Genomic DNA, 27,216 nt, shown 5'->3' with positions numbered 1-27,216 from the left:
CAACCGTTCACCAAAAAGTCGCCCACTGAGGTAGGGGAGGTGTATGAGGGACTTCTTTGAGGCTGCGTCCGCTTTCCATTCCCGCAGCCAGAGGATACACCTAATTGTGATGGCGTTTGATGCTATCCCCGCTACTCCCCTTGCTGAATCCAGAGCTGCATGAAGCATGTAATCTGTTACGATTGCTATTTGAACCGCTTGGTCCGACAGCTCAGGAGCGGATGCTTGGAGGCCAGCTTGTAAATTTTTGGCCCAGGCCAGAATGGCCTTGGCAGCCCAAACTGAAGCGAACGCAGGAGCCAGGGATGCCCCTGCAGCCTCAAATATTGAACGAGCCATGCATTCTAGCTGCCGGTCTGCTGCATCCCTGAGGGTTGAGCTATCTGGCAGTGAAAGGAGGGTCGGTGCTGCTAATCTACAGACTGGGGGGTCCACTTGGGGTGGGTCTGTCCATTCCTTGGTATCCTTCTGTGGGAAGGGGTATCTCGCCTCCAGATATTTGCGATTAGCGAATTTTTTCTCAGGCTGTGAGAGCTGCTTTTTAACGATCGCTTTAAACTCTGGGTGGTTAGAGAAAACCTTAGGCGGCTTCAGAGGTCCTTCAAAGGAAATCTTGTGTTCTGGGGCCTCTGGTGGCAGATCAGAAATGTCCAGCACCCGATGGATGGAAGAGATTAAGTCCTCAAGTAGCGTTGTATTGCTAGGAGGGATTGGGATCAAGGACCCCTCCATTTCCTTGTCTGAGTCGGAGTCACATATGCCCTCCGAATCCAGTGTATCACTGAGGTGTCCCCTGCTGGGTGGTCCAAATGACCTAGAGCTACGGTGTCTCTCCCTAGAAGGGGATGACCGTGTGCTATGGGATGACGCAGATGAATTTGACCTGTGGGTCCGCTTGCGTCCTGACCTAGACGTGGATGTGCCAGGGTCGTCCTGTCCCTGAGTCAAGCTCTCCCTTTGCTGGGTAGCGGTCATAGCCGAGGCATGACTCTGCAGAGCCTGAAGCAATGTGGAGGTTAGGTTATCTATAGACTGCGTCATAGATTGCGACATCTGAGTGACCCATTCCGGCGTGGCATTAGACACCGAAGCATTGGCAGGGGCCTCTTGGGGCTCTGACACAGTAGTCTGAGTGCAGTCCTGGCAGTGCGGGTACGTGCTGCCGCTAGGGAGAGCGGTCCCGCAGGCTGTGCAGTATGCATAATAGCAGTCCTGCCTGGTTCTCTTGGACCTTGAGCCCGGCATCGTGTACAGAGTTCAAAGGGGCTGGCTAGCACCTTACAGGGGTAGCTATGCAGAGGAACCTATAAGGGAGCCTTATAGGGAATATGGATTCACAGCCGAGTAAAACAACCCAGCTGTGATCTTACCCCACCAGTTTGCTCCTAGGTCCAGCGCCGTAGAACCACAGTCCTATGCCCCCCGGAGACTGGCTGGCCTGGTCCTGCTTACCGGAAGATGCAGGGTTAATCCTTGCTCCAGTAGAAATGACAGCCGAGGAGAAGAGGCAGGGTGAGAAGGGTCCGGAGAGCGGAAAAAAAGGCGGCAAAGCTGTTTAAAAGCGCGCCCTTTCTGTCTCGATCCGCCCCCTCTGTGACACTGTGGAGTGTCATATTTTTCATCCGAGGGAGGGGCCGGGGGCGGAGAGAAGGCGGCAGCTTCAGCTAGGCCGAAGCTGCAGCGTAAATTAGATCCCTGATGCCCAGAAAGGCTCCAAGCCGGCGCGGAAGTCCAGGAGGGGGTCGGATCTGAACAGGACCCCCCCCGGATTTGAAGGCAGGATAGCGGTGGGGCTATAAGCGGAAGGGAGGCCTGGTGAGGGGTCCCCCTGAGGCAGTATAGAGCTGATGCTGCCACAGAGACAGGGGCGCAGGGAGCCCTGTGTCTCTATTGTGCCATGCCTGCCTGCACTCTCCCCGGCCCGACAGGAGCCCGCAGCTGGGCTGGGGTCCCTGGATGCAGGCGCAGTGTGCTGGCCCACTGCTGGGAGCTGCAGAGTGCTGCCTGTACAGGCCCTACCTGCGGCGTCTCAACCTAATGCCCCCGGAGGGGGATTAGGGAGGATGCTGCTATGACCTTCAGGGGGCTTCATCCACGCCTCGACCTCAACCCAGAAACCAAAAGGAATTGGGGAAGGAGGGGGGTTCTCGACTTCGAACCAGCACCCGAGGGACTGGGGAAGGAACGATATAGGGAATCGCCATCTCAACCTCAACCGGGCACCCCGGAATAGGGGGCCAAGGAAGGAGCCATGCCGGGAGTCTCACAGGAGACCCACTTTTCTTCATCTGTAATCCGTCGGAAAAAAAAAACGGAGTAAAAAATCCAGGAGTGTATACTGCAGAGGAGGAGCCACGGTTAATCTTTTTCAGATTATGCATAGTGTCGCATCCTAGTGGACAGCAGCATAACACCCGTGGTCCTGTGTCCCCCAATGAGGCGACAGAGTAAAAGCCATTACCTAGCCCCGGATCATGAAAAATGGAGACGCTATGGGTCTTGGAAAATGGTGACGTTCTTTTTTTTTTTTTAGAAACTTTTGGGATTTTTTTCATTACTTAAATAGGAAATAATCTATCTATGTTTGGTATCGACAAACTTGTAATGACCTGAAGAATCACGGAAGGTCAGTTTTATCATTTATCGAACAGGGTAAAAAAAAAACAACAAAAAACAATTGTGGAATTGTACTTTCTTTTGCAATTTCACCACACTTTAATTTATTTCCCATTTTCAAGTACACTATATGGCAAAGCCAATTGTGTTGTTCAAAAGTACAACTTGTCTCGCAAAAGAACAAGCGCTCACATGGCCATATTGATGGAAAAGTAAAAAAGTTATGGCTCTGGGAAGAAGGGAGCAAGAAACGGAAACTGAAAAACTGAAAAACCCAAGGTGGTGAAGAGATTAATATATGAAAACAATTTCTAAAATAACGCTTACCCTTTAAAGTGGTTCTCTGGGACTTTTTTTTTTCTATGGGTCTAAGAACGGCCTAAGAATTTACAGGCAGGTAGTTGGTAACAACCTGTCTGTTTTGCCCGGCGACGGCTAAGATCAATCAAAGACTGTTCCTGTTAGCGATTTTGTGGCTTTTAGGGACATCACAACGACAGAGCAGTGATTTCTCTTCTGGTTCCGCTCTGCTCTTTTGATGGGGCGTGACTGCCAATGTCATGGTGATTGACAGCCAGCTCCCCGCTGCATAACTGCAGGGAGCCAGCAGTCAATCAGCTGATGCCGGAAGTCACGGCCCATCGACAGAGCAGCTTGGAGGTGGAAGAGCTTCTCGGTTGATGTGAGTAGCAAAATCACTGGGAGGAGTGGTCTGTGGTCATTCTAAACAGGTAGTAGCCAGCTGGAGGCCCCTGCTGAAGGCCACCATCTTGGTACTACTCTAAAGCACAGCTAGAGGCTTAGCTTCAAAGCAGGCTGCGGTTTTTACTATACACTGTGTCAGGAGGATTTCTCTTTATCACTGGAAGACTGGAGACATCGGAGTTTGCAGCAAGGTTTATTTCTTGTATACAATGAGACATCTCAAATCACCTCTATGAAGATGGCAGCAGGAGTTTCTGTCTACTTTACATTTACAGCTGAGTATATAGTTATGTTGGCACAAATACCAATACCAACTAGTCATCTTGTGATTCTACCCTTAAGCAATTGTTCCTATCTTTAGCTATACATGAATCTCTTAGGCGTTGGCTATTTTTAGTATAAGCACAGAATGATTATTATCCAGAAACCTTATCAATATATTACACTATATAATGAATCATGTCAATTTCTGTAACATATTCATGAAATTATTTAGGCGAGCGAAAAAATTCTCGTCCAACCTCTGAAAATTGTCTTATGTGAATGGCAATTGTTCTTCAACAATTTGAAATATGAAAAGGAAAATTGGAAACTCCCGTCCTAGACAGGTATTTGCATGAACACAGCGCATGACGTTCAGTGTAACGATCGCTATTCAACCATTTAATTCACAATTCTCCTCCTGTATGAATAAGTCGCATCGTTTGCCAGTCCGTGAGATATGATCTCACATTGCTTGTCATCTACATGATTATCTGCTTGTGTAATGGCGCCCTTATTGGCTGACGTTGGGTATGTGGTACCTGACAAAAGGAGCACTCCGGCAGTAACTAAGAAAGCACTACAACTTGACCACTCTCTGGCTTACGTCACCTTTCTTTTACAGCAATCCTGTCAATATTTGGCTGCCCCCAACATGGGCAGGATAAAGTAGTGAAAATTAGGGGCATAACTACAGTGGGTCCAGTAGCCAAGAAGGGCCCAATAGGTCACTGTGGCATACTTGTTTGGTATTTTTGTAATTGTACTGACCTGGAGAATTATAAGGCCGGGTCAGTTTTACCATATAGTGAACATGGTAAATAAAAACCCCAAGAACAATTGTGGAATTACATGTTTTTTGCCATTTCAACACTCTTGACAAAATGGATTGGATCATTCAAAGGTACAACTCGTCCCGCAAAACAAGAAGCCCCGATACGGCTACGTGGGCGAAAAATACAGAAGTTAGAGCGAAAATGAAAAATTGCAACGTCTTGAAGGGGTTAAAGAAAAGTCCTAAGAAATGACCTCACATAAGCTAATGAGTGACGGGCGAAATCAGTGAGAACCGCGGGACCGGGGACTGTGTGCAGGGCAGGTCACCCCTGGGGTCAGCCCGCACCGCCCGCCCGCCGTGTGAGGGATTTCCACAGAACACACATAAGAAACAGGAGAAAGTGGCTTATTATCGCCCAGATGTTACACGGTTACAGCTGCGGAGAAGGCGCGTAGTACTGAGCACAATGCGGGACCCACGCGCGATATTAGCCACTAAGCTCTAGGTCACGTGAACGCGCAGCACACAGGAATGTGACGTCGCCGGTTGTCATGGTTTCCTCAACCTGGGAAAGTACAGCGCCAGCTGACAGGACGGGCACGCGGCCGCCAATGTCACTTCCGGCACTGCTGTAATGCTGAGGCCAGTGTGTGGAGGAGCGGAGCGGCTGACGAGCAGTGGCCATGGCTGCCCGGGGTAAGTGCCGACTGCACCGGGCACTATATGGGCACGGGGAGAGCACCGCACAGTCTGCACTGGTGGCTTCTGCTATTGGAGCGTGAGCTGCCGAGCACAGGGGCAGACTTCCTCATGAGTTCATAGGAAAGCCAGTGACTGAGGTTCATCCCTGCTGACGGGCTCCACAGCTTTGTACCCTGCGGAGAGGCTGTAGCATATTAGTGGGGGCTGCTCTGTGGTGTGGGGGTATCAATCACAGTCCACAGACAGATCCCGGTACGTCAGGGGTCCAAAGACACAATATCGTAATGGCACATGCTGTGTGGCGCCAGAAGCGTCCCAGTACATGTCTCACAAGGATGAAGGGTGGCAGCCCGCACACAGGGAGACCGTGACAGCGGAGTCTGGAGATCAGGAACAGGTGCACCCACTGGGTAACCACGGAGCCCAATGCCGGGCACAGCCACTATGGCACAGGCACGGAGCCCAATGCCGGGCACAGCCTCTGTGGCACAGGCACGGAGCCCAATGCCGGGCACAGCCACGGAGCCCAATGCCGGGCACAGCCACTATGGCACAGCCACGGAACCCAATGCCGGGCACAGCCACGGAACCCAATGCCGGGCACAGCCACGGAACCCAATGCCGGGCACAGCCACGGAACCCAATGCCGGGCACAACCACTATGGCACAGCCACAGAGCCCAATGCCGGGCACAGCCACTATGGCACAGGCACGGAGCCCAATGCTGGGCACAGCCACGGAGCTCAATGCCGGGCACAGGCACTGAGCCCAATGCCGGGCATAGCCACTATGGCACAGCCACAGAGCCCAATGCCGGGCACAGCCACTATGGCACAGAGCCCAATGCCAGGCACAGCCACTATGGCACGGAGCCCAATGCCGGGCACAGCCACTATGGCACAGGCACGGAGCCCAATGCCGGGCACAGCCACTATGGCACAGCCACGGAGCTCAATGCCGGGCACAGCCACGGAGCTCAATGCCGGGCACAGCCACGGAGCCCAATGCCGGGCACAGCCACTATGGCACAGCCACGGAGCTCAATGCCGGGCACAGCCACGGAGCCCAATGCCGGGCACAGCCACTATGGCACAGCCACAGAGCCCAATGCCGGGCACAGCCACTATGGCACAGGCACAGAGCCCAATGCCGGGCACAGCCACTATGGCACAGGCACGGAGCCCAATGCCGGGCACAGCCACTATGGCACAGGCACGGAGCCCAATGCCGGGCACAGGCACGGAGCCCAATGCCGGGCACAGCCACTATGGCACAGCCACGGAGCTCAATGCCGGGCACAGCCACGGAGCCCAATGCCGGGCACAGCCACTATGGCACAGCCACAGAGCCCAATGCCGGGCACAGCCACTATGGCACAGCCACAGAGCCCAATGCCGGGCACAGCCACTATGGCACGGAGCCCAATGCCGGGCACAGCCACTATGGCACAAGCACGGAGCCCAATGCCGGGCACAGCCACTATGGCACAGCCACGGAGCCCAATGCCGGGCACAGCCACTATGGCACAGCCACAGAGCCCAATGCCGGGCACAGCCACTATGGCACAGGCACGGAGCCCAATGCCGGGCACAGCCACTATGGCACGGAGCCCAATGCCGGGCACAGCCACTATGGCACAGGCACGGAGCCCAATGCCGGGCAGAGCCACTATGGCAGAGCCACGGCGCCCAATGCCGGGCAGAGCCACGGCACCCAATGCCGGGCACAGCAAACAATGGTAGGGACAGCATGCAGAGGCACTGCAGCCCCATCAGCTAATTGGTCAGTGTGCTGGGGTCCGACCTCCCGATATTGATAGATACAGATATGACAGTTTAGATTCCAGAGCACAGTACTGAGGGCCGAAGGTGTTATAGCTGAGCTTGTGCTGAGCTTTGTAGTTCTATTAATACTATAGTTCTGTTCACCAGAGCGGTCACTTGTAGGGAGCGTGTCGCCAGGGTTGGCTGATATGAGGTAAGACCACCACCTTTCAGGCCTGCTATACAGGAATCCATAATGCTGTATATAAGCCCCCAATCCCACCTTTTTATTATACGCACCTCGGGCGGTCCGGTCCAAGGGGCTGTCGATGTGTTTGATCGGCGCCTCCCATCTTCTTGCTTCGTGTGGATGACGCCTCCCTGTCCCAGAAAACAGAGTGAAAAAGATTGTGAGCTGTGAGCTACTCTTTAAAAGGGATCAGTTATCAGCTTTTTGCCCCCTAATCTGCGAGCATTATGATACAGAGACTGAGATCCTGATTCCATCACTGTAACACTTGCTGGGCTGCTTGCTGTTGTTTTGCTAAATTCACTTTTTTTTTATCAGCAGGAGCTTATCGTTAGAGGACTAGTAAACCTGCTGACATGTAGTCTTCCATGTCTACAAGCCCTGTAAAACCCTCACCATCACCACTTCTATGCTGCTTTTTGCCTATGCAGTGTACATAAAGCTGCCAATCAGTGCTATGAGTGGAGTTATGCAGGGCTCAGCATTCAGGGAGCTGATTGATCTGGAGCAGCTCAAAAGGGATTTTCTAAAAAAAAAAATTTTAGCTAGTAAGTGACACATCGCTGGAATCTGGATCTTTTGCCCCTATATCTTGCTTTTCTCAGATGAGGTAACAAAAACCCAGAGACAGATCCCCTTTAAATCCAAGCAACATAATGATTAAAGGGAACCTGTCACCCCGAAGATGAGCTGCGGCCACCGGCATCATCTTGCATGCGCTGCTACTTTGAGGTCTAGCAACAGATTTTCAATGGTGTTCAGATTAGGGGACTGTGAATCAATTTCTCCTGCTGTTGTGGAAATGGAACAGACAACAGGTAGAAATGATAGGCAATTAGCAAGACAACCTTTATAAAGGAGTGTTCTCCAGTGGTGACCACAGACCATTTCTCTGTTCTCATCCTTTTTGGCTGTTTTGGTCACTTTTGCATTTTGTCATTGTCCTCATCCCTAGAGGTACAGTAACATTAGGTGGTGTCTACGATCCACAGAAGTTGCTCAGGTAGTGCAGCTCATCCAGGATGGCACATCAATATGAGCAGTGGCAAGAATGGTAGCTGTGTCTGTCAGCACAATGTCCAGAGCATGGAGCAAATACAGGCCAGTACACCAGGAGATGTTGAGGGGCCGTAGGAAGGCAACCACCCAGCATCAGGACCGCTATTTCCTCCTTTGTGCAAGGAGGAGCAGTGCCAGAGCCCTGCAAAGTGACCTCCAGCAGGCCTCTAACATCCATGTGTCTGCTCAAACTGTCAGAAACCGACTCCTTAAGGGTGGTATGAGGGCCCCACGTCCACAAGTGGGTAGTTACAGCCCAACACCGTGCAGGGCTATTGCCATTTACCAGAGAACACCGAGATTGGCAGATTTGACATTGGTGCCCTGTGCTCTTCATGAGTGAGAGCAGGTTTACACTGAGCACATGTGACAGTCTGGAGATGCTGTGGAGAACGTTCTGCTGCCTGCAACATCCTCTACCATGACCGGTGGAGTGGGTCAGTAATGGTGTGGGGAGGCATTTCTTTGGAGGGCCGCACAGCCCTTCATGTGCTCGCCAGAGGTAGCCTGACTGCCATTAGGTACTGGGATGAGAATCTCCGACGCATTGTGAGACCATATGCTGGTGCCAGGAGTTGACTGATCCATGATCCATATCTGGGAGGAGATCCCTCAGGGGAACATTCGCTGCCTCATCAGGACCATGCCCAGGCGTTGTAGGGAGGTCATACAGGCACTACTGACCATCATTTCCTTGTCTTATGGCATTTCCACTGAAGTTGGATCAGCCTTTAATTTGATATTCCACTTTCCAGACCTCCATGGGATATTAATTTTGATTTACATTGATCATTTTTAAGTTTTATTGTTCTCAACACATTACACTATGTAATAAATAAAGATCTGCAACTGGAATATTTCATTCAGTAACATAGTAACATAGTAACATAGTTAGTAAGGCCGAAAAAAGACATTTGTCCATCCAGTTCAGCCTATATTCCATCATAATAAATACCCAGATCTACGTCCTTCTACAGTGATATCTAGGATGTGGTATTTTAGTGTTCCCTTTATTTTTTTGAGCAGTGTATTGTTTTTTTCTTTTTTGGGGGTTTTAGCCTAAAATACAATGGAAATGTGTCATCTTTAACTTTAGCCCTAATTTTGACCAGGGGAGCCCAGACTTTTACATGCCACTGTATCTATAGGATCCCATCCACTTACAAGCTGTGTCAGGTTTTCTATTTTGCTGGATAGACTAGTGCAGTGAGTGATATTTTTCTGCCCCTTTAGAATAATTGAAACTCTGGATGAAAGTGTGAACAGAGCTAATATAGTCCTCAATATCAACTATATATATTAGAAGTCCTGGTAGCAAGATGTCTTGATGTTTCAATAGATTTCTATTACCGGGGCTTCTATAATGCCACGTTTGGCTTTTGTAGTATTCTAATAGGCCTTATGGTCTACAGCAGGGGTCCCCAACCTGTGGCTCGAAGGCAACATGCGTCAGTCAGGCCCTAGATGTGTAGCTTACGACTGTGTGCCAGCTTGGTGCATTAGCAACAGATCTACCAACCAGCTATGAAGACCAGATTTCCAGATGAATTTGGAGGTAACCCCACACAGAAGAGCAGGTATGGATGTGCATATGGTTGTAAGAGGGTCCAGGGAGTGGAATAGGATGATACTGGTGGTCAGAGGGGTGCTCGACACAACAGATGGTGGTCATGGTTGGTTCTGTCACTACAGTGTGGGATAAACGGGGTGCTGGATGTGATTCGCAAGGTAGAAAAGTATGGGGACGACCTGTCTACAGTATTGTGCCCATCCTTGCATATAACATCTAGCACAATATATGAATATATGGCTAAATGACATAATAGTATCTTAATCACTATATTTTTTACATATTTTTTTTTCTTTATCTTATCAAGAAAATGTCAGCTTGATGTTCAAGCTCTACTGTTTGCTGGTGATGACTCTGGTGGCTGCTGCGTATACGGTGGCCTTGCGATACACAAGAACAGTGACCACAGATATGTACTTTTCCACTACAGCAGTCTGCGTGGCCGAGGTTATTAAATTACTACTGAGTTTAGTCATCCTGGCAAAGTAAGTGTCACCTCTATTTTTTTTTTTTTTTTCCTTAATTTATTTAACCTTGTGTAGTATTTCATGACTACCTGATGAAGCTTACATTGTCAAGTGTCTTGTGCAATAAGCAGATCTTTGTTGTAATCTCATAGTAACCCTTGCAGTAATTGTAAAATATATAGAAAGGACTTCTTCTGCCAGATCGATTTCTGACTTTGGTTCAAAAAATTGTCAATATAATTGGACATCAAACGGCATGTTTTTTTTTTTTTTTTCCCTTAATGACCGCCGATACACCTTCTAACTGCGGTAGTTAAGGATACTTAGCGCTGTTAATTAACGGCGCTGTGGAAAAGTGTATAGCGCCCCCCAGAGTCTGATTTTCTCTGGGGTCTCGGCCCCGATTTCCCCCCCAATACTTACCGGTGACCCTGGGTCCCCCCACAGCCGCTGGCGTCGTCTTCCGGGAAGAAAATGGCGGGCACATGGTCTGTGCGCCTGCCGAGATCTGCTGGCCGACACCCGGCAACAATAGCAGGTTTTTTCCTATTGGTAAATTTTGATCACTGTGAAAGACCCTATCACAGTGATCAAAATAAAAATTGTAACTGAACCCCTCTTTATCACCCCCTTAGATCGGAAAAAATAATGAAATTAAAATATGATATATTTATTTCCATTAGGGTTAGAGTTAGGTTAAAGTGAGTAGGGTTAGGGTTGGGGCTAAAGTTAGTGTTTGGATTACGCTTACGGTTGGGGTTAGGGTGGGGATTAGGGTTAGGGGTGTGTTAGGGTTATGGTTGTGGTTAGGGTGGGATTAGGGTTAGGGTGTGTTGGGGTTAGGGGTGTGGTTTGGTTAGGGGTGTGTTGGGGTTAGGGTTGGAGTTAGAATTGGGGGGTTTCCACTGTTTAAGCACATTAGGGGTTCTCCAAACACGACATGGCATCCGATCTCAATTCTGCGTTGAAAAATTTAAGCGGTGCTCCTTCCCTTCCGACCTCTGACATGCGCCCAAGCAATGGTTTACCCCTTCATATGGGCAATTTGGACAACAACTTTTGTGGTCCAATTTCTCCTGTGACCTTTGTGAAAATAAAAATTTGGGGGGCTAAAATATAATTTTTGTGGAAAAAAATATTTTTTATTTTCACGGCTCTGCATTATAAACTTTAGTGAAACAATTGGGGGTTCAAAGTGCCCACCACACATCTAGATAAGTTCCTTGGGGCGTCTAGTTTCTAAATTGGGGTCAGTTTGGGGGGTTACTACTGTTTAGGCACATCAGGGGCTCTGCAATCGCAACATGACGCCTGCAGACCATTCAATCAAAGTCTGCATTCCAAAACGTCACTACATCCCTTCCGAGCCCCGACGTGTGCACAAACAGTAGTTTTCTCCCACATATGGGGTTTCGGCGTACTCTGGACAAATTGTACAACAACTTTTGGGGTCCAATTTCTCCTGTTACCCTTGTAAAATACAAAATTGGGGGCTAACAAAATCTTTTTTTTTTTCACAAAAATGATTTTTTTTTATTTTCATGGCTCTGTGTTATAAACTTTAGTGAAACAATTGGGGGTTCAAAGTGCTCACCACACTTCTAGATAAGTTCCTTGGGTGGTCTAGTTTCCAAAATGGGGTCACTTGTGGGGGGTTTCCACTGTTTAGCACATTAGGGGCTCTGCAAACGCAACATGGGGTCCGATTTCAATGTAGCATTGGCTGAAATTAAGAAAGTCAAATGGCGCTCCTTCCCTTTCCGAGCTCTGCCATGCACCCAAACAGTGGTTTACCCTCACATATGGGGTATCGGCGTCTTCAGGAGAAATTGCACAACAAATTTTGTGGTTCATTTTCTCTTTTTACATTTGTGAAAATAAAAAAACTGGTTCTGAAATAAAATGTTTGTGAAAAAAGTTAAATGTTCATTTTTTCCTTCCTGTGAAGCACGTAAAGGGTTAATTAACTTTTTGAATGTGGTTTTGAGCACCTTGAGGGGTGCAGTTTTTAGAATGGTGTCACTTTTGGGTATTTTCTGTCGTGTGCACCCCTCAGTGACTTCAAATGTGATGTGGTCCCTAAAAAAAAAAAAAAAACGGTATTGTAAAAATGAGAAATCACTAATTAACTTTTAACCCTTATAACTTCCTAACAAAACAAAAAAAATATTTCCAAAATTGTGCTGAGTAGATGTGGGAAATGTTGTTTAAGATTTTTTTTGTGACATATCTCTCTGATTTAAGGACATAAAAACTTTAAGTTTGAAAATTGCAAAATGTTAAAAATTTTCGCCATACTTTGTTTTTTTCATAAATAAACACAAGTCGTATCAAATAAATTTTACCACTAACATGAAGTACAATATGTCACAAAAAATAATCTCAGAATCAATGGGATTCGTTAAAGCGTTCCAGAGTTATAACCTCATAAAGTGACAGTGGTCAGAATTGTAAAAATTGGCCTGGTCATTAAGTTGCAAATTGGCTCCGTCACTAAGGGGTTAAAGTGCACATGCAATAAAAGGTTGGCGGAAGCTAAAGTGATCACTTTACAGGACAACTAAAAAAAGTTTTTTGACTCTGCTGAGTATCTATGTACATTGTATCAGTGAACACTGAATGCAGGCTGTTTTTCCTTTAAGGTTTATACCAAACTTTTCTATCTGTTTTGTAGGTGTCAATATGCACAGAACCTTACGGCTCTATTACAGATCTATTTGTACGAAAAAAAATGTTTGTTTTATTTTATATTGACAGTCAAAAAATAAATTCAAGCAGAGCGTGAAAAAAACCCAGAATTGTGAGCAAATCCTAACATGCAGACTATATGATTTCCTATGTTTGATACGAGAAAGGAAATCCACCCTAAAAAGAGCATTCTAGACTGGCTTTTGTTTTACTTTTTAAATACAACTTATAGATAAGAATAACATACGTGTTCTAGAATCGTACATAATAACTAGGTCATGCATGGGTCTTGTCAATAGCTAGCAGCAGCATCAACATTACCTATAAAAGTAACATTAATTTGTCAAGCAGCTTCACATAGGATATGTCTTCTGCCCAGTGTGGTGTAGTGGCTGCTGCAACCGGGTGGAGAATGAATGAATGAATGGAAAGTGTGGCTGTCTGTTTACTGCTTTAAGATTAGGATAGATGGAGGAGAATTGAGAATAGCCCTTTAAGGACCCTGTACATAACCAGTAAAGAAGCCACTATCAATCATATCACTCATGTTCCAGCAGTTAAAAATCAGGTGTCCAATTGGACCTCTATACTGCAGGATCATGGATGAAATTAAGGAAACTTCAATGTACAGTGAAGTCCCGAAATATTTGCACAGTGACCGAAACTTCGTGGTTTGGGCTCTACATGACACATGACACTATTTGCATTTAAGATAAAACAGATGCAATTGAAGTGTAGACTTTCAGGTTTAATTGAAGGGGTTGAACAAAATTATCCTGTGTAATGTTTAGGAATTGCAACCTTTTTTCTACAGATTCCTCATTTCAAGGGCTCATACGTCAAGGCCTTTTTGAGTTCTCAAGCTTACCAGTGCATTATTTTTTTGCAGAATGTACCAAACTGTGGATTTGGCCACTCCGAACATTTCTGCTATATCTCTGATAATTTTTTTTATATGTTCAGGCTAATAATGGTCTGTTTCTCTTCCATTGAGAGCTCCTTTGGCTGCATGCTGTGGGTTCACAGCAACAGTTTCCAAATGCAAATGCCACACCAGTAATCTGCTTCAGATCTTTTACCTGCTTAAAGGGAACCTGTCACCCCCAAAATCGATGGTGAGGTAAGCTCACCGTCATCAGGGGCTTATTAACAGCATTCTGTAATGCTGTAGATAAGCCGCCGATGTTACCTGAAAGAGGAGAAAAAGAGGTTAGATTATACTCACCCAGGGGCGGTCCTGCTCCAATGGGTGTCTCAGGTCCGGAACAGCGCCTCCCATCTTCATTCCAAGACGTCCTCTTCTGGTCTTCATGCCGCGGCTCCGGCGCAGGCGTACTTTGTCTGCCCTCAAGTACTGCAGTGCGCGGGCGCCGGAAAGGTCAGAGAGGCCCGGCGCCGGCGCACTGCAGTACTTTGCTCTGCCCTCAACAGGGCAGACAAAGTACGCCTGCGCCGGAGCCGCGGCATGAAGACGAGAAGAGGATGTCATGGAATGAAGATAGGAGGCACCGGAGCGGACCTGAGACACCCATTTGACCGGACCGCAGCGGGACCGCCCCTGGGTGAGTATAATCTAACCTCTTTTTCTCCTCTTTCAGGTTACACTGGGGGCTTATCTACAGCATTACAGAATGCTGTAGATAAGCCCCTGATGACGGAGCTTACCTCACCATCGATTTTGGGGGTGACAGGTTCCCTTTAAAGCGAACCTGTCACCAGGATTTTGCTAAGTAAACAACTACAGACACTATCAAGTTGGCACTGTTAGGGTATGTGCACACGTTGCGGATTCCATTGCGGATTTTTCCGCTTGGATTCTGCAGAATCCGCAGGAAAAATGTCCTGCTTTTTTACCTGCGGATTCCCTGCGGGTTTTATGCAGATTTTGTGCGGATTTCGCCTGTGTTTTTACACGTGCAGATTCTTATTATAGAATAGGTGTAAAACGCTGCGGATTCCGCACAAAGAATTGACATGCTGCGGAAAATGAACCACTGCATTTCTTCGCGGAATTTTCCGCAGCATGTGCACAGCGGATTTGGTTTTCCATAGGTCTACATGGTACTGTACACCACATGGAAAACTGCTGCGGATCCGCAGGGCCAAATCCACAACGTGTGCACATACCCTTATATTGATTAAAATGATACCTAAGTTGATGAAATCAGTCTTGTAGCTGTTGTTTAATATGGATTTGTTGTTTTTCAGTAAGGCTACGTACCCACGTTAAGGAAAGTGTGCAGAATTTTCCTGAGCAAATGCGCACGCGTATTTTTCGCGTTTTTTTGTGTGGATTTTTCGCGTTATTTTCCGGAGCTTCCCAATAATATATGGGAAATCTGCAAAAAATCAGCAAAATTAATGAACATGCTGCATTTTTTTCCGTGCACAAAAATTGCGGAATGCATTAAGGATGCTTAATGTAAGCATTTTTTTAAGCGTTTTTGCAGCGGAAAACCATCGAAAAAACGTGAAAAATCCGCAATGTGTGCACATAGCCTTAATGAGGTTCTCGCGCTTTGGGGCGAGGCTTAGAGGTGCTTTAAGGGTATGTTTCCACGTTCAGGAAATACTGCGTGTTTGACGCTGCTTAGAGCCGCAGCGTCAAGCACTCAGCGTCCAAATGTTACAGCATAGTGGAGGGGATTTCATGAAATCATGTCTCCACTATGCATTAAGACGCATGCGGCAGACCCGTGGAAACGGACAAGCGGTTCGTCTTTTAAGAACGCAACAGGTCCTTACAATGCGGCGACGCGTCAAACAACGCATGAAAAACGCAGGTAACCTGCCAGTGACCTCAGTTGCAGATTTGGTGCAGATTTTACCTGCGTAAAATCCTCAGATCCTGATGCAATCCTGAACGTGGACACATACCCTTACATATTCATCTGTATGGGCTCATGACATGCCAACACCATTTGGATGAATGTCATTTTTTTGTTACTAACCTCACAATATTCTATGCAACATGTAAAATAGAAGGCAGGTCAGTAAAGGATAAGTGACCTGTCGTAAGCCCATATAGATGAATATGTAAACAGAGCATCACATAAAGACCCCCTGACCCAGAGCACGAGAATCTCATTCACTACAAACTTCAGATTAAACAGCACACACAAGACTTGTTTCTTCACACCAGGTATCATTTTAATCAATGTAATGGCGCTGACCTGACAATGCCTGAAGTTTACTGAGCAAAATCCTGCTGACAGGTTCGCTTTAACTGATGATGTTTAAACAAGTGAATAGCCCATGCAGACCATTAAAGAGCTTTAGAGATAATTGTCCAATTACTTCCCTTTAAAAAGAGGCAACTATATATTAAAGAGTTGTAATTCTTAAACCGTTACTTTAACTAGGATGTGAATACCCTCAAACTAAAGGTATCGTCACACTAAGCGACGCTGCAGCGATACCGACAACGATGTCGATCGCTGCGATGCCGGTTCCCTGGTAACCAGGGTAAACATCGGGTTACTAAGCGCAGGGTCGGGCTTAGTAACCCGATGTTTACCCTGGTTGCCATCATAAAAGTAAAAAAAACAAACACTACATACTTACCTTCTGCTGTCTGTCCTCCGGCGCTCTGCTTTCCTCTGCACTGTGTAAGCACAGCGGCCGGAAAGCACAGCGGTGACGTCACCGCTGTGCTCTGCTTTCCGGCTGGCCGGCGCTCACAGTGCAGTGAAGCACAGTGCAGGGGACAGACAGCGGAAGGTAAGTATGTAGTGTTTGTTTTTTTTACTTTTACGCTGGTAACCAGGGTAAACATCGGGTTACTAAGCGTGGCCCTGCACTTAGTAACCCGATGTTTACCCTGGTTACCAGTGAAGACATCGCTGAATCGGCGTCACACACGCCGATTCAGCGATGTCTGCAGGGAGTCCAGTGACGAAATAAAGTTCTGAACTTTCTGCAGCGACCAACGACGGCACAGCAGGATCCTGATCGCTGCTGCCTGTCAAACTGAACGATATCGCTAGCCAGGACGCTGCAATGTCACGGATCGCTAGCGATATCGTTCAGTGTGACGGTACCTTAAGGCCACGTTCAGTATTTGGTCAGTATTTTACACCAGTATTTATAAGCCAAAATCAGGAGTGGGACAATGAGAGGAAAAGTATAATAGGAACACGTCACCACTTCTGTGTTTCTCACCCACTCCTGGTTTTAGCTTGCATCTACTGATGTAAAATACTGACCAAACACTGAACGTGGCCTAAGAGTCTGCACTTTAAGCCCTTATTAATTATATAACTCTATCTTGGAATATATTTTGTTAAACCGCTAAAATCTCAAAACGTGGCACTATCCAAATATTTCTGGACCTAACCGCATGTTCTATTTAATCACTGCAGTAATATGTACCTAGGAACCATGATTGAACGCTTTGTAATAAGTTGTGAAAATTGCACTGTCTGGTGATGTGCTGCTTTTATCTATTGGCGATAACTTTTTTTATATATTTTTGTTGTTGACATAGAGAAACTGGAAGTCTCAGCAGACTTATTACGTCTTTAAGGGAAAACATCTTGGGAAGTCCGATGGAAATGCTCAAGTTATCTGTGCCGTCCCTGGTATATGCACTGCAAAACAACATGGCATTTGTGGCACTGAGTAATCTTGATGCAGCCGTTTATCAGGTATCAATGAGCGTAATCCTCCTAGTTTGTGTATCTATACATTTGTATATGTATATACATCCGTGTGTATGTATATATGTGTATGTATATATGTGTATGTATGTTGTGAGGGGTTTACATGCTTGGCCACTCCTCGAGGTAGACACAGGACCATGTATGGTTTAAGTCTCTGGGTGGTTTATTGCATCATAAACCAGGAACCCAAACTAGTAACAGAAAACAGCCTGTCTGGCTCAAAAGAAAGTTCAAAAGTTCATACACAGTCTTTCCCAGTATTTCTGGGACAACACCTATGGCAGCTCTCACAGGAGCTTCAGTATGGAGGCTTCCTCCACACAACACAGACAGAGAAAAAAAAAACTGGCTGGACATTTTAACTCCCTCCAGCCACATCCTGGAGGTGGCGCTATGGTGGGTAGGCGTCCCGCCCATCTCTGACGTACCCTCCATAAAAGCCAGCCCCATATAGCGACTGGATTGCTCTCAGCACATATCATGCTGGAGAAAACACTTATGGCTTTCACATCAGGCAGGAAAGCAATCTTTGTGACCCATATCTCCCCTCATGTACAACACCAGTGACCCTGTCACATAAACCCCCCATCTGCCAAAAGCCGGGGGCTTTGGCACCTTCGGACACCAAACGGAATTCGGGAGAGGGCATTTGTGTTCACGCGTAGCTTCCCGGGCCTATGTTCTATGTGGAACCTGAAATCCTGGAGGTTTAAGAACCATCTAGTCACCCGGGCATTCTTACCCTGTTTCTCCCTTAACCATCTCAGAGGGGCATGACCGGACACAAGTATGAACCTTCGGCCTAGTAGATAATACCTCAATGTATCCACTGCCCATTTTGTGGCCAGACATCCTTTCTCCACAATGGCGTAATTTTTCTCGCATGATGAGAGCTTCCCACTCAGATATAGGATGAGATGCTCTTCCGACAGCACAGCTTCCTACCTGACTTATGAGGCATCCGTCTGGATCACAAACTCCTTGCTGAAGTCTGGTGCAACCAGAACTGGATGTTTACACGGAGCCTGCTTCAGCTCCTGGAACGCCGTCTGTGTCAGCAGTCCATTTAACTATGGTCGACTTGGTACCTTTAAGAAGATAAGTCAATAGTGCAGCGATTATTTCAAAACTTGGGATGAACCGCCGTAATAGCCGACAATTGCAGGAAATGCCCTCACTTGCTTCTTGGAAAGTGGTTGCGGCCACTTCTAAATCGTCTCAATCTTATTTATCTGCGGTTTAATTTCGCCTATTTTGACAACATAGCCTAGGTATTTGGCCTCTTCCTTCCCTATGGCACACTTTTTCGGATTTATGGTGAACCCCACACTTGTTAGAGCATCCAGAACCAACTGTATCTTTTGGCAGATGACTAGCCCAGTCTGGGCTAAAGACCACTGTTATCGAGGTACAATGCGGCATACTTCTTATTCGGAGCCAGGATCCAATCCATCGCCCTCTGGAAGGTGGCTGGAGCACCCTGCAGACCGAAGGGCATCCTGGTGTATTGAAAACACCCATCAGGCATCAAGAAGGCTGTCTTCTTCTTGGCACTCTGGGACATGGGGATCTGCCAATATTCCTTCGTCAGGTCCTGGGCTGTAATGTTGCTCGTGGGTCCAAGTCTCTAAATGAGTTCGTCCACGCGAGGCATCGTGTAAGCATCAAAACTAGAGTTCATTCAGCTTGCGGTAGTCGTTGCAAAACCGCCTCTCACCGTTGGGCTTCGGTACAAGGATGATGGGACTCAACCACCTGTGTGGCGTGACCTCAGCTTCCCATGTTTGGCGATGTCCAGGAGCCCTCACAGATGTCTATCATACAGGAGCTCGAACGGTGAGAAGCCAATACAGGCCTGGGGAACTTCCCTGATGGAAAAGAGCAAAAACAGAAGCAGGTAGTCCCCAGTCTCAACCGTCCTTCTCAATGACCTTTTTGAGCATGGCTTTCAAGGTTTTATTGAATCATTCTACTAGGCCATCAGTCTGTGAATGGTACACTGAGGTTCGCAGCAGGGCATTCTGGAGGACCCTAAACAGTTCTTTCATTACCTTGCTCATGAAGGGGGTTCCCTGGTCTGTCAAAATCTCCTTCGGCAGGCCTGTCCCAGCAAAAATATGGACAAGTTCCCAGGCAATACTCTTAGCCCAAGAGTTCCATAGGGATACTTCTTCAGGGTACCGCATAGTCCATGACCACTAGAATACGGCTCTGGCAAAAATTAAGAGACCACTGCAAAATGTTCAGTTTGTCTAATTTTTCTCTTTATAATTATATTTTGGAGTAAAATATAAATTGTTCATTTATTTTATAAACTTCTGACAACATGTCTCCGAATTTCCAAGCAATAAACTTTGTATTTTATTTTTCTGAAAAGGAGAAATAGTCAAAATTAAAAACAAAAACCCAGTGCTCTGACCTCAAATAATGCAAGGAAAACAAGTTCATAATCATTTAGAAGCCACAATACTAATGTTTTAACTCAGGAAAAGTTCAGAAATCAATATTTTGAAGAATAACCATGATTTTTAATCACAGCTTTCATGCGTCTGGGCATGCTTTGCACCTGTCTTTCCCACTGCTTCTGGTGCAAAAATGTAAGCAGTTCTTCTTTGTTTGATGGCTTGTGACTATCCATCATCCTCTTGATTACATCCAGAGGTTTTCAATGGGGTTCAGGTCTGGAGATTGGGCTGCCCATGACAGGGTTTTGATATGATAGTCTCTTAATTTTGGTGCCCTCGTGCAGACTTTTCACTCAAACGGGATCTCTTTTAGGCCGGGTTCACATTGCTTTGCTGGCGTCCGTTAGACGGACTACGTTACACCGCGGCATAACGTGGTGTAACGCAGTCCGTTAACGCCGCCTTTAATTCCTATGTCGGACGCATCGCTAGCGCACGCTCACAATGGGCATGCGCTAGCGATGTGCCGTCATTGAGTGACGGACCCTGAGACGCGGGCTGCAGTGTTTCCGGGTCCGTCACTGCTAGCGCAGATAGAGCTAGCAGATGCTCTATCGCGATGGAATGTCGGCACTTGCGTTAACAGCAGCCCGTTAACGTATGTGTTAAACGGGCTGCTGTTAGCACAATGTAAACCCGGCCTTACCGGTAATGGGACTAGAGGACTCCGAAAGTGAGAAGACGGAGCGGTTATCTGGTAGGTGGGGCAGGACCTACAATAATTCAGGATCTCCCGGTAACATCCCGGCCAATAGAACCTCTGCAATATTCTCTCCTGTGTTTTTTCTACCCCCAGATGTCCCCCCCCCCCCCCCCCCCAAACATGCAAATGTGCCATGTCTAGAACCCTCTGTCGGTGTGGCCCTGGAACCAACGGCTGCACTACTATTTCACCTCCCCTCAGTGTAGTCCCTCGATACACACAATTCGCTATTAAACCACATAGCACAAAAAGAGGACTTGGAAATCCTCCAAAAATTCAAAAATAGCAAAAAGGTAGAGATGCTTACCTCCCCAGGCCTCCAAAAAAATGCGCTATCGGGATGCAGTGTACCCATGTGGTTAAGATGGCGGCAACCCAGGTGCAAAAATACAGATGAGGCAACCACTCACAGCCTACCAATCCTATGAAGGGGGTGGTTGCTTGGCATGTTAATGCACAATGAAGACTTGTATGCAGCGCTGTTCACACAATGGTAATGCACAGCATCCAGGTTAACAGCCTATTAAGTGACGCAACAATTCGCTATTGCCTGAAAATTGTGGGTAACTGGTGTCAGCCCCCGCCTCTTGCGCAACCCCATCAATCAAAGGCACATATTCAAAAGCCCTTTTTAGGGTGAGGTCACGCATTTGAGCAGTCCCGAAATTTTCCTCAGACACCCCCAGCTCAGGAACCTCGGCCTCACTGGTCACCGGTTCGTCTTCAACACCAGCTAGGGGACACAAGGGGAACTCCTCCACCTCCGACTGCAATGGGGATTCATCAGGGTTTCGCTGGCAGCTGCTTGAGACATTGGGCACCCTTGCTTTTCCCCACAAATCCCAGAAAAGTCTGAAGTCCAGACCGATTATCACGAAGTTTAGCAAATCTGACTACCCTGACTTCGTGGAACTCTGTACCACGACTCGTTTTGATCAACACTCTGGCAACAGGGTAGTCTTTGGCATCCCCTTGGATACAGCGGATGCCCACGTTTCCCGGTGATCAACTGGTGGGGAAGCATGGCCCTTATCAGGGTCACCAAACTCCCGGAGTCCAAGAGTCCTGACACCAGTACACTGTTCACATACCATGATTAAGGCTCTTGGCTGACACATGTTGGTTGTTGATCCCAGGTTGTGGTGACCAGGATCCATGTGTGTTATCTTTTTTGTAAAAAAAAAAAAAAAAACTTTCCTTCTTGATTTCATTGCTGTGAGCAGGGAGGTTTATCGCCAAAATGCACCCGGTGATGAACCCTTTGGGCTCTGACAAACATAGTGACCCCTGAGCCTGCCAACGTTTTTGTTTTCAATTTGGCATATTCGTGGGCATCCTATAATGTCAAATCATAGGCCTTCTGGGGCTCACCAGTCAAATAGTGGCCCAGTACCTCTGGCCACTGCCCTGGTGGTAGCTTCTTACGCTCCGCCACCCGCTCGAACACAGTCAAAAATGCCTCTATATCATCCCCTGGGGTAATCTCTTGCATGGCTCATCTTTCCACTTTCTGGATACAGGTGCCATCACCTTGATGTGGGGGAGGGGCGGTTTCTCTGCTGCGGACATCTCGCCAGGAGTTCCATCTGCCTTTGTTGTTATTGAATTTGTTGTATCTGGAGTTTTAGTCTCCTGCTGTACCTGGTGCTGTTCCTGCTGGCTCAGGATAAGGTAGCTCCACCATTTTGTCTGAACGCTGTTTCGTCCCTGTAGCCGCTGCTACATGTGTTCCTGGTACGTTGCCCGCACCTGAAACACCATGTGTGAGGGGTTGACACGCTTGGCTGCTCCTTGAGGTAGATACAGGACCATGTATGGTTAAAGACTCTGGGTGGTTTATTGCATCATAAACCAGGAACACAAACAGGTAGCAGAAAACAGCCTGTTTGGCTCAAAAGAAAGTCCAAAAGTTCATACACAGTCTTGCCCAATACTTCTGGGACAACACCTATGGCAGCTCTCACAGGAACTTCAGTATGGAGGCTTCCTTCCTCCACACAACACAGACCGAGAAGAAAAACTGGCTGGACATTTAACTCCCTCCCAACCACACCCTGGAGGTGGAGATATGGTGTAGGTGTACCGCCCATCCATGACCTACCCACCATAAAAGCCAGGCCCATATAGCAACTGGATTACTCTCAGAAAACACTTATGGCTTTCACATCAAGCAGGAAAGCAATCTGTGACATATACCTCCCCTCATGTACGACACCAGTTACCCTGTCACAATAAATATATAAATATTTATTTGTATAGTGTGTAATGGTTTACTTTGTTGTAAAATGTATCACTGATGGTGTGTTAATGTTTCAGAAGAATGTATCTGGGCTGTGGAGTTCTCTATTTCCTTGACCATCACTGAGTTGTTTCTCTTTGTAGGTGACGTACCAGCTCAAAATTCCATGTACCGCCTTATGTACAGTGCTGATGCTGAATCGATCCCTCAGCAAACTTCAGTGGTTCTCCGTCTTTATTTTATGTGGCGGTGTCACACTAGTGCAATACAGCCCAGCTGAGGCCACACGGGTTCAAGTAAGTTGGGTGCCTCATTACATAGACAGTGTCTTTTAATATTACGGTATTTGTTGATCTACCTATGAGCTTTTCAGTTCAATGTCGATCCTTCCATTTAGCAGAGCTTTAGTGTCAATAGGTTTCCATACCTAGACGTGTGACTAAGGTGTTTTTGGCATTAATAGTAGTTTCCTCTAAACTGATCCAAGAATGATTATTTTCCAAGCATATAAAAGCATCAGTGGTCTCCTGATCTTCTAAGAAGCCATACAAGGTAAATGGTTGTATTCATCTGACTTTTACGCCTCCGATCATCTTACACATTAGATTACTGATTTGGGCAGAACTCCACTCCAGTGTGGTCCGTGGGCATGGAGCAGTGTATGGGCTCAGTAGTAAATCTGGGGGTCCATAAATCACTCATGCCACAGCAAAGAGATCTTGCTTGCAATCTACTTTCCAGTTAATCCCAAATGTGTTTGATGGGGTTGAGCTCGTGACTATGTGCTCATCCTAAGTTCCTTTACAGCAAAATCATGTGTCTTTATTGGCATTGCTGAACCAGAAAATTACTTTTTCCAATTTGTCGCCATAGTTTGAAGCATACATTTTTCCACAGCTAATGCAATTCTATGGGGAGAATTTGCACATAAAACTGTGTACTCACAAGAGGATTTGACATGTTGCAGATTTCCAGCACGCACCGCAGATCAGTTTACACAGCATTAAAAAAAAAAAAAAGCAGTCGGCATGAGATTTCTAGAAGTCCCATCCACTTGGCGAAAATACACAGGGTCAAAAACTAATCGTAAAAATGTAAATGTAAGAGTGTGCATATGTTAGTGCGGAAATGTCTGTGCCACACGCCTACTTCTGCATCTCTTGGCAGGAATAGCACAGCGTAAAATACACAGGTTTTGCCGTGTTTTTTGTGCAGATTTTTAGCCGTTCATTAGTATGGGTGAAATCTGCAGAAACGCCGAAAGAATTGACAGATGTAAATCTGCAAGGAGAAAAAAAAAAAAAGCCATATGTGCACGAGACATTTATTGGCATCAGAAAACCTTGTTTTGTGACAAAACTATGGAGAAGAAAAAAAATCGCCAAAAACAATGTGTGCACGCAGTCTTAGTCTGACAGTTTGTAACACTTTTTTTTTTTTTTTTTATGTGAGCTGATTTATGACCACAGACAATTTCTAAAGTTAAGTGTGCACGGAAATAATAAGTCACATTTTTAATGAAACCCAATTGCAAAAATGATTTTTAGCTTCAAATACATGTATTTAACTTAGGGAAAACTTTTTTCATTAAAAATGTGCCATTTGACTTCTTATTCCCTTGCACACTTAACTTTAGAAATGGTCTGTGGTCATGAATCAGCTCAGAAAATAAAGATAAAAAAAAATTCCCCATGGTGGACACCCCCTTCTGAAGCATCTACTGGGCTTGGTTTCAGAACCATAGTGATGGTGTACAAAGGACAAATTCTTTTGGACCTGAAGGTCCTCTTCCAATATAGTGTATAATACTGCACTGATTTCTCCGTAGTCGGGGAAGATGACAGAATGTTTGTGAAGAAGGTGTGGTAATCCTTCACCAGACTGTTTATGGAGGTGAAGTATTGGGCCCTGCTGGGAATCGCTTCCCCTTTCCTGCTACGTGGCAGCAAATAGCGTTCTGGTGACTTTTGACATGTTATGACAATTGTCTATTGTTAATTTGTTCCTCTGGCTTTATATTCACTTTATGGGAAAATAAATAGTCAAAGAAATAAAGTCAAAGAATAAACTGTGGAGTATGAATTCCCCCAACCCTGGTGTTTGCAAAGAGGCCACTGACGCAAAAAGTCCTAATTAATGACCCACTTTACCTTCACTTCTGATGAAGTTGGAAATTTAAATAATTTATATTACAACCATCTTAATGTATTTTGGGCGAGGTGGCAACTCCTTAATTTCACACTGTCAAATACTTTTGATTGGAAGACGATTCCTGAAATGAATAAACTATATACTTTGTTAGCTATGCAAATAATTATTCTAGAGGTAGCCACGTACACATAGCTTACTATATATACTTTGACAACGTCTGTAATCCTTTAATAACCAGTACATTTTTTTTTTTGTTGTGCTTTTAATTTTTTTTCCTCCCCTTGTTCTAAGAGCCTTAAGGGTATGTTCACACGTTCAGGATTTCCATCCTTTTTTTTTCAGGACTGTTTTTTTTAAAAACTGCAGCTCTTGGCAGAAAACGCAGGTCCTTTTTTTGGTCCTTTTTTGATGCGTTTTTTGATGCGTTTTTTGATCCTTTTTTTTATCCTTTTTTTTAATGCAGTTTTCTAACCCTACCCCTACCCCTACCCCTAACCCTACCCCTAACCCTACCCCTACCCCTATTCTAACCTTAGTGGAAAAAAAAAATAAAAATTCTTAATTTTTTTATTGTCTCTACCAATGGGGGTGACAAAGTGGGGGGGGTGTCATTTACTATTTTTTTATTTTGATCACTGAGATAGGTTATATCTCAGTGATCAAAATGCACTTTGGAGCGAATCTGCCGGCCGGCAGATTCGGCGGGCGCACTGCGCATGCGCCCGCCATTTTGCAAGATGGCGGCGCCCAGGGAGAAGACGGCCAGACGGACACCGGGACGCCGGGTAAGTATAAGGGGGGGAGATTAGGGCACGGGGGGGGGCATCGGAGCACTGGGGGGGGGCATCGGAGCACGGGGGGGGGGGGCATCGGAGCACGGGGGGCGGGATCGGAGCACGGGGGGCAGCCACACTCCGCCCACGCACTTCCGCCCGCTCCCCCGCACTTCCTGCTGCAGCGGTTCTGCACATCAAATCGCAGTAAAACCCGCAGATATATTTTTGATCTGCGGGTTTTACTGCGGTTTTGACCTCACAATGGAGGTCTATGGGTGCAGAACCGCTGCGGTTCAGGAAAAAGAAGTGACATGCTCCTTCTTTTTTGCCGCAGCTATTCTGCGCGGCTTTTTAAACGAAATTCCGGATCATGTGCACAGCAGTGACTGTTTTCCATAGGGTTACATTGTTATGTACCCTGCATGGAAAACAGCTGCGGAACCGCAGCGGCAAAACCGCTGCGGTTCCGCAGTAAAAAACGCACTGTGTGAACATGGCCTAAAGGGGTTTTTCCGACAAACAAAAGTGCATTTTGATCAATAGATCTTGGAGTAATAATAATAATTTCCACAATTGGATGTGATTAAATAAAATGTCCCTGTGGTGAGATAATCTTATAAATGTGCCCCTGCTGTGTACTGTGTAATGGCTGTGTGTGATCGTACAGGAACATGGTCTGATCATACCACAGCTCCTGGTGGAGAGGAAGTAAAACAGGAGAGCATGGGATCAAAGATGGTCTTCTTTGTGAGAGAGAACTTTTCCCTGCCTGTTTTTAACCCCTTCCCGAACTTTGCCGCCACGTAGGCGTCATGAAAGTCGGTGCCAATCCGACCCATGATGCCTATGTGGCGTCATGGAAAGATCGCGTCCCTGCAGATCGGGTGAAAGGATTAACTTCCATTTCACCCGATCTGCAGGGACAGGGGGAGTGGTAGTTTAGCCCCCGTGGCTACGATCGCTATGATTGGCAGTTTCACTTTCAACAGCCAGTCAGAGCGATTTGTAATATTTCACCTAAAAAACTGGTGAAATATTACAATCCAGCCATGGCCGATGCTGCAATATCATCGGCCATGGCTGGAAACACTGATATGCCCCCACCGATCGCCCCCCCCCCCTCAGCCCTCCGATCTGTGGTCCGCTCCCCTCCATCCTGTGCTCCGCTCCCCCGTCCTCCTGTCCGCTCCCCCCGTGCTCCTGTCCGCTGCCCCCCGTGCTCCGATCCAACCCCCCGCACTCCGATCCAACCCCCCGCACTCCGATCCACCCCCGCGCTCCGATCCACCCCCCCATGCTCCGATCCACCCCCCGTGTTCCGATCCACCCCCCCGTGCTCCCCCCCCCCCCCCCCGCCACGCC

General features: G+C 46.8%; 1 protein-coding gene across 1 annotated transcript in view; it reads left to right on the top strand.

Annotated features, from left to right (window-relative positions):
* Nucleotides 1-4,912: 4,912 nt before the first annotated feature.
* Nucleotides 4,913-27,216, top strand: part of SLC35A1 (solute carrier family 35 member A1) — a 45,258-nt gene continuing 22,954 nt past the window's right edge. The window contains exons 1-4 of the mRNA XM_069726389.1: nt 4,913-5,056; nt 10,012-10,189; nt 17,346-17,505; nt 23,071-23,223. Coding sequence (XP_069582490.1) covers nt 5,044-5,056; nt 10,012-10,189; nt 17,346-17,505; nt 23,071-23,223 — 504 coding nt within the window. The 5' untranslated portion in view covers nt 4,913-5,043. The remainder of the gene's footprint in view (nt 5,057-10,011; nt 10,190-17,345; nt 17,506-23,070; nt 23,224-27,216) is intronic.

Source organism: Ranitomeya imitator, chromosome 5 (genome assembly GCF_032444005.1).
Source record: "Ranitomeya imitator isolate aRanImi1 chromosome 5, aRanImi1.pri, whole genome shotgun sequence".
In the NCBI taxonomy this organism is placed as follows: domain Eukaryota; kingdom Metazoa; phylum Chordata; class Amphibia; order Anura; family Dendrobatidae; genus Ranitomeya; species Ranitomeya imitator.
This window is presented reverse-complemented; position numbering and strand designations above follow the sequence as displayed.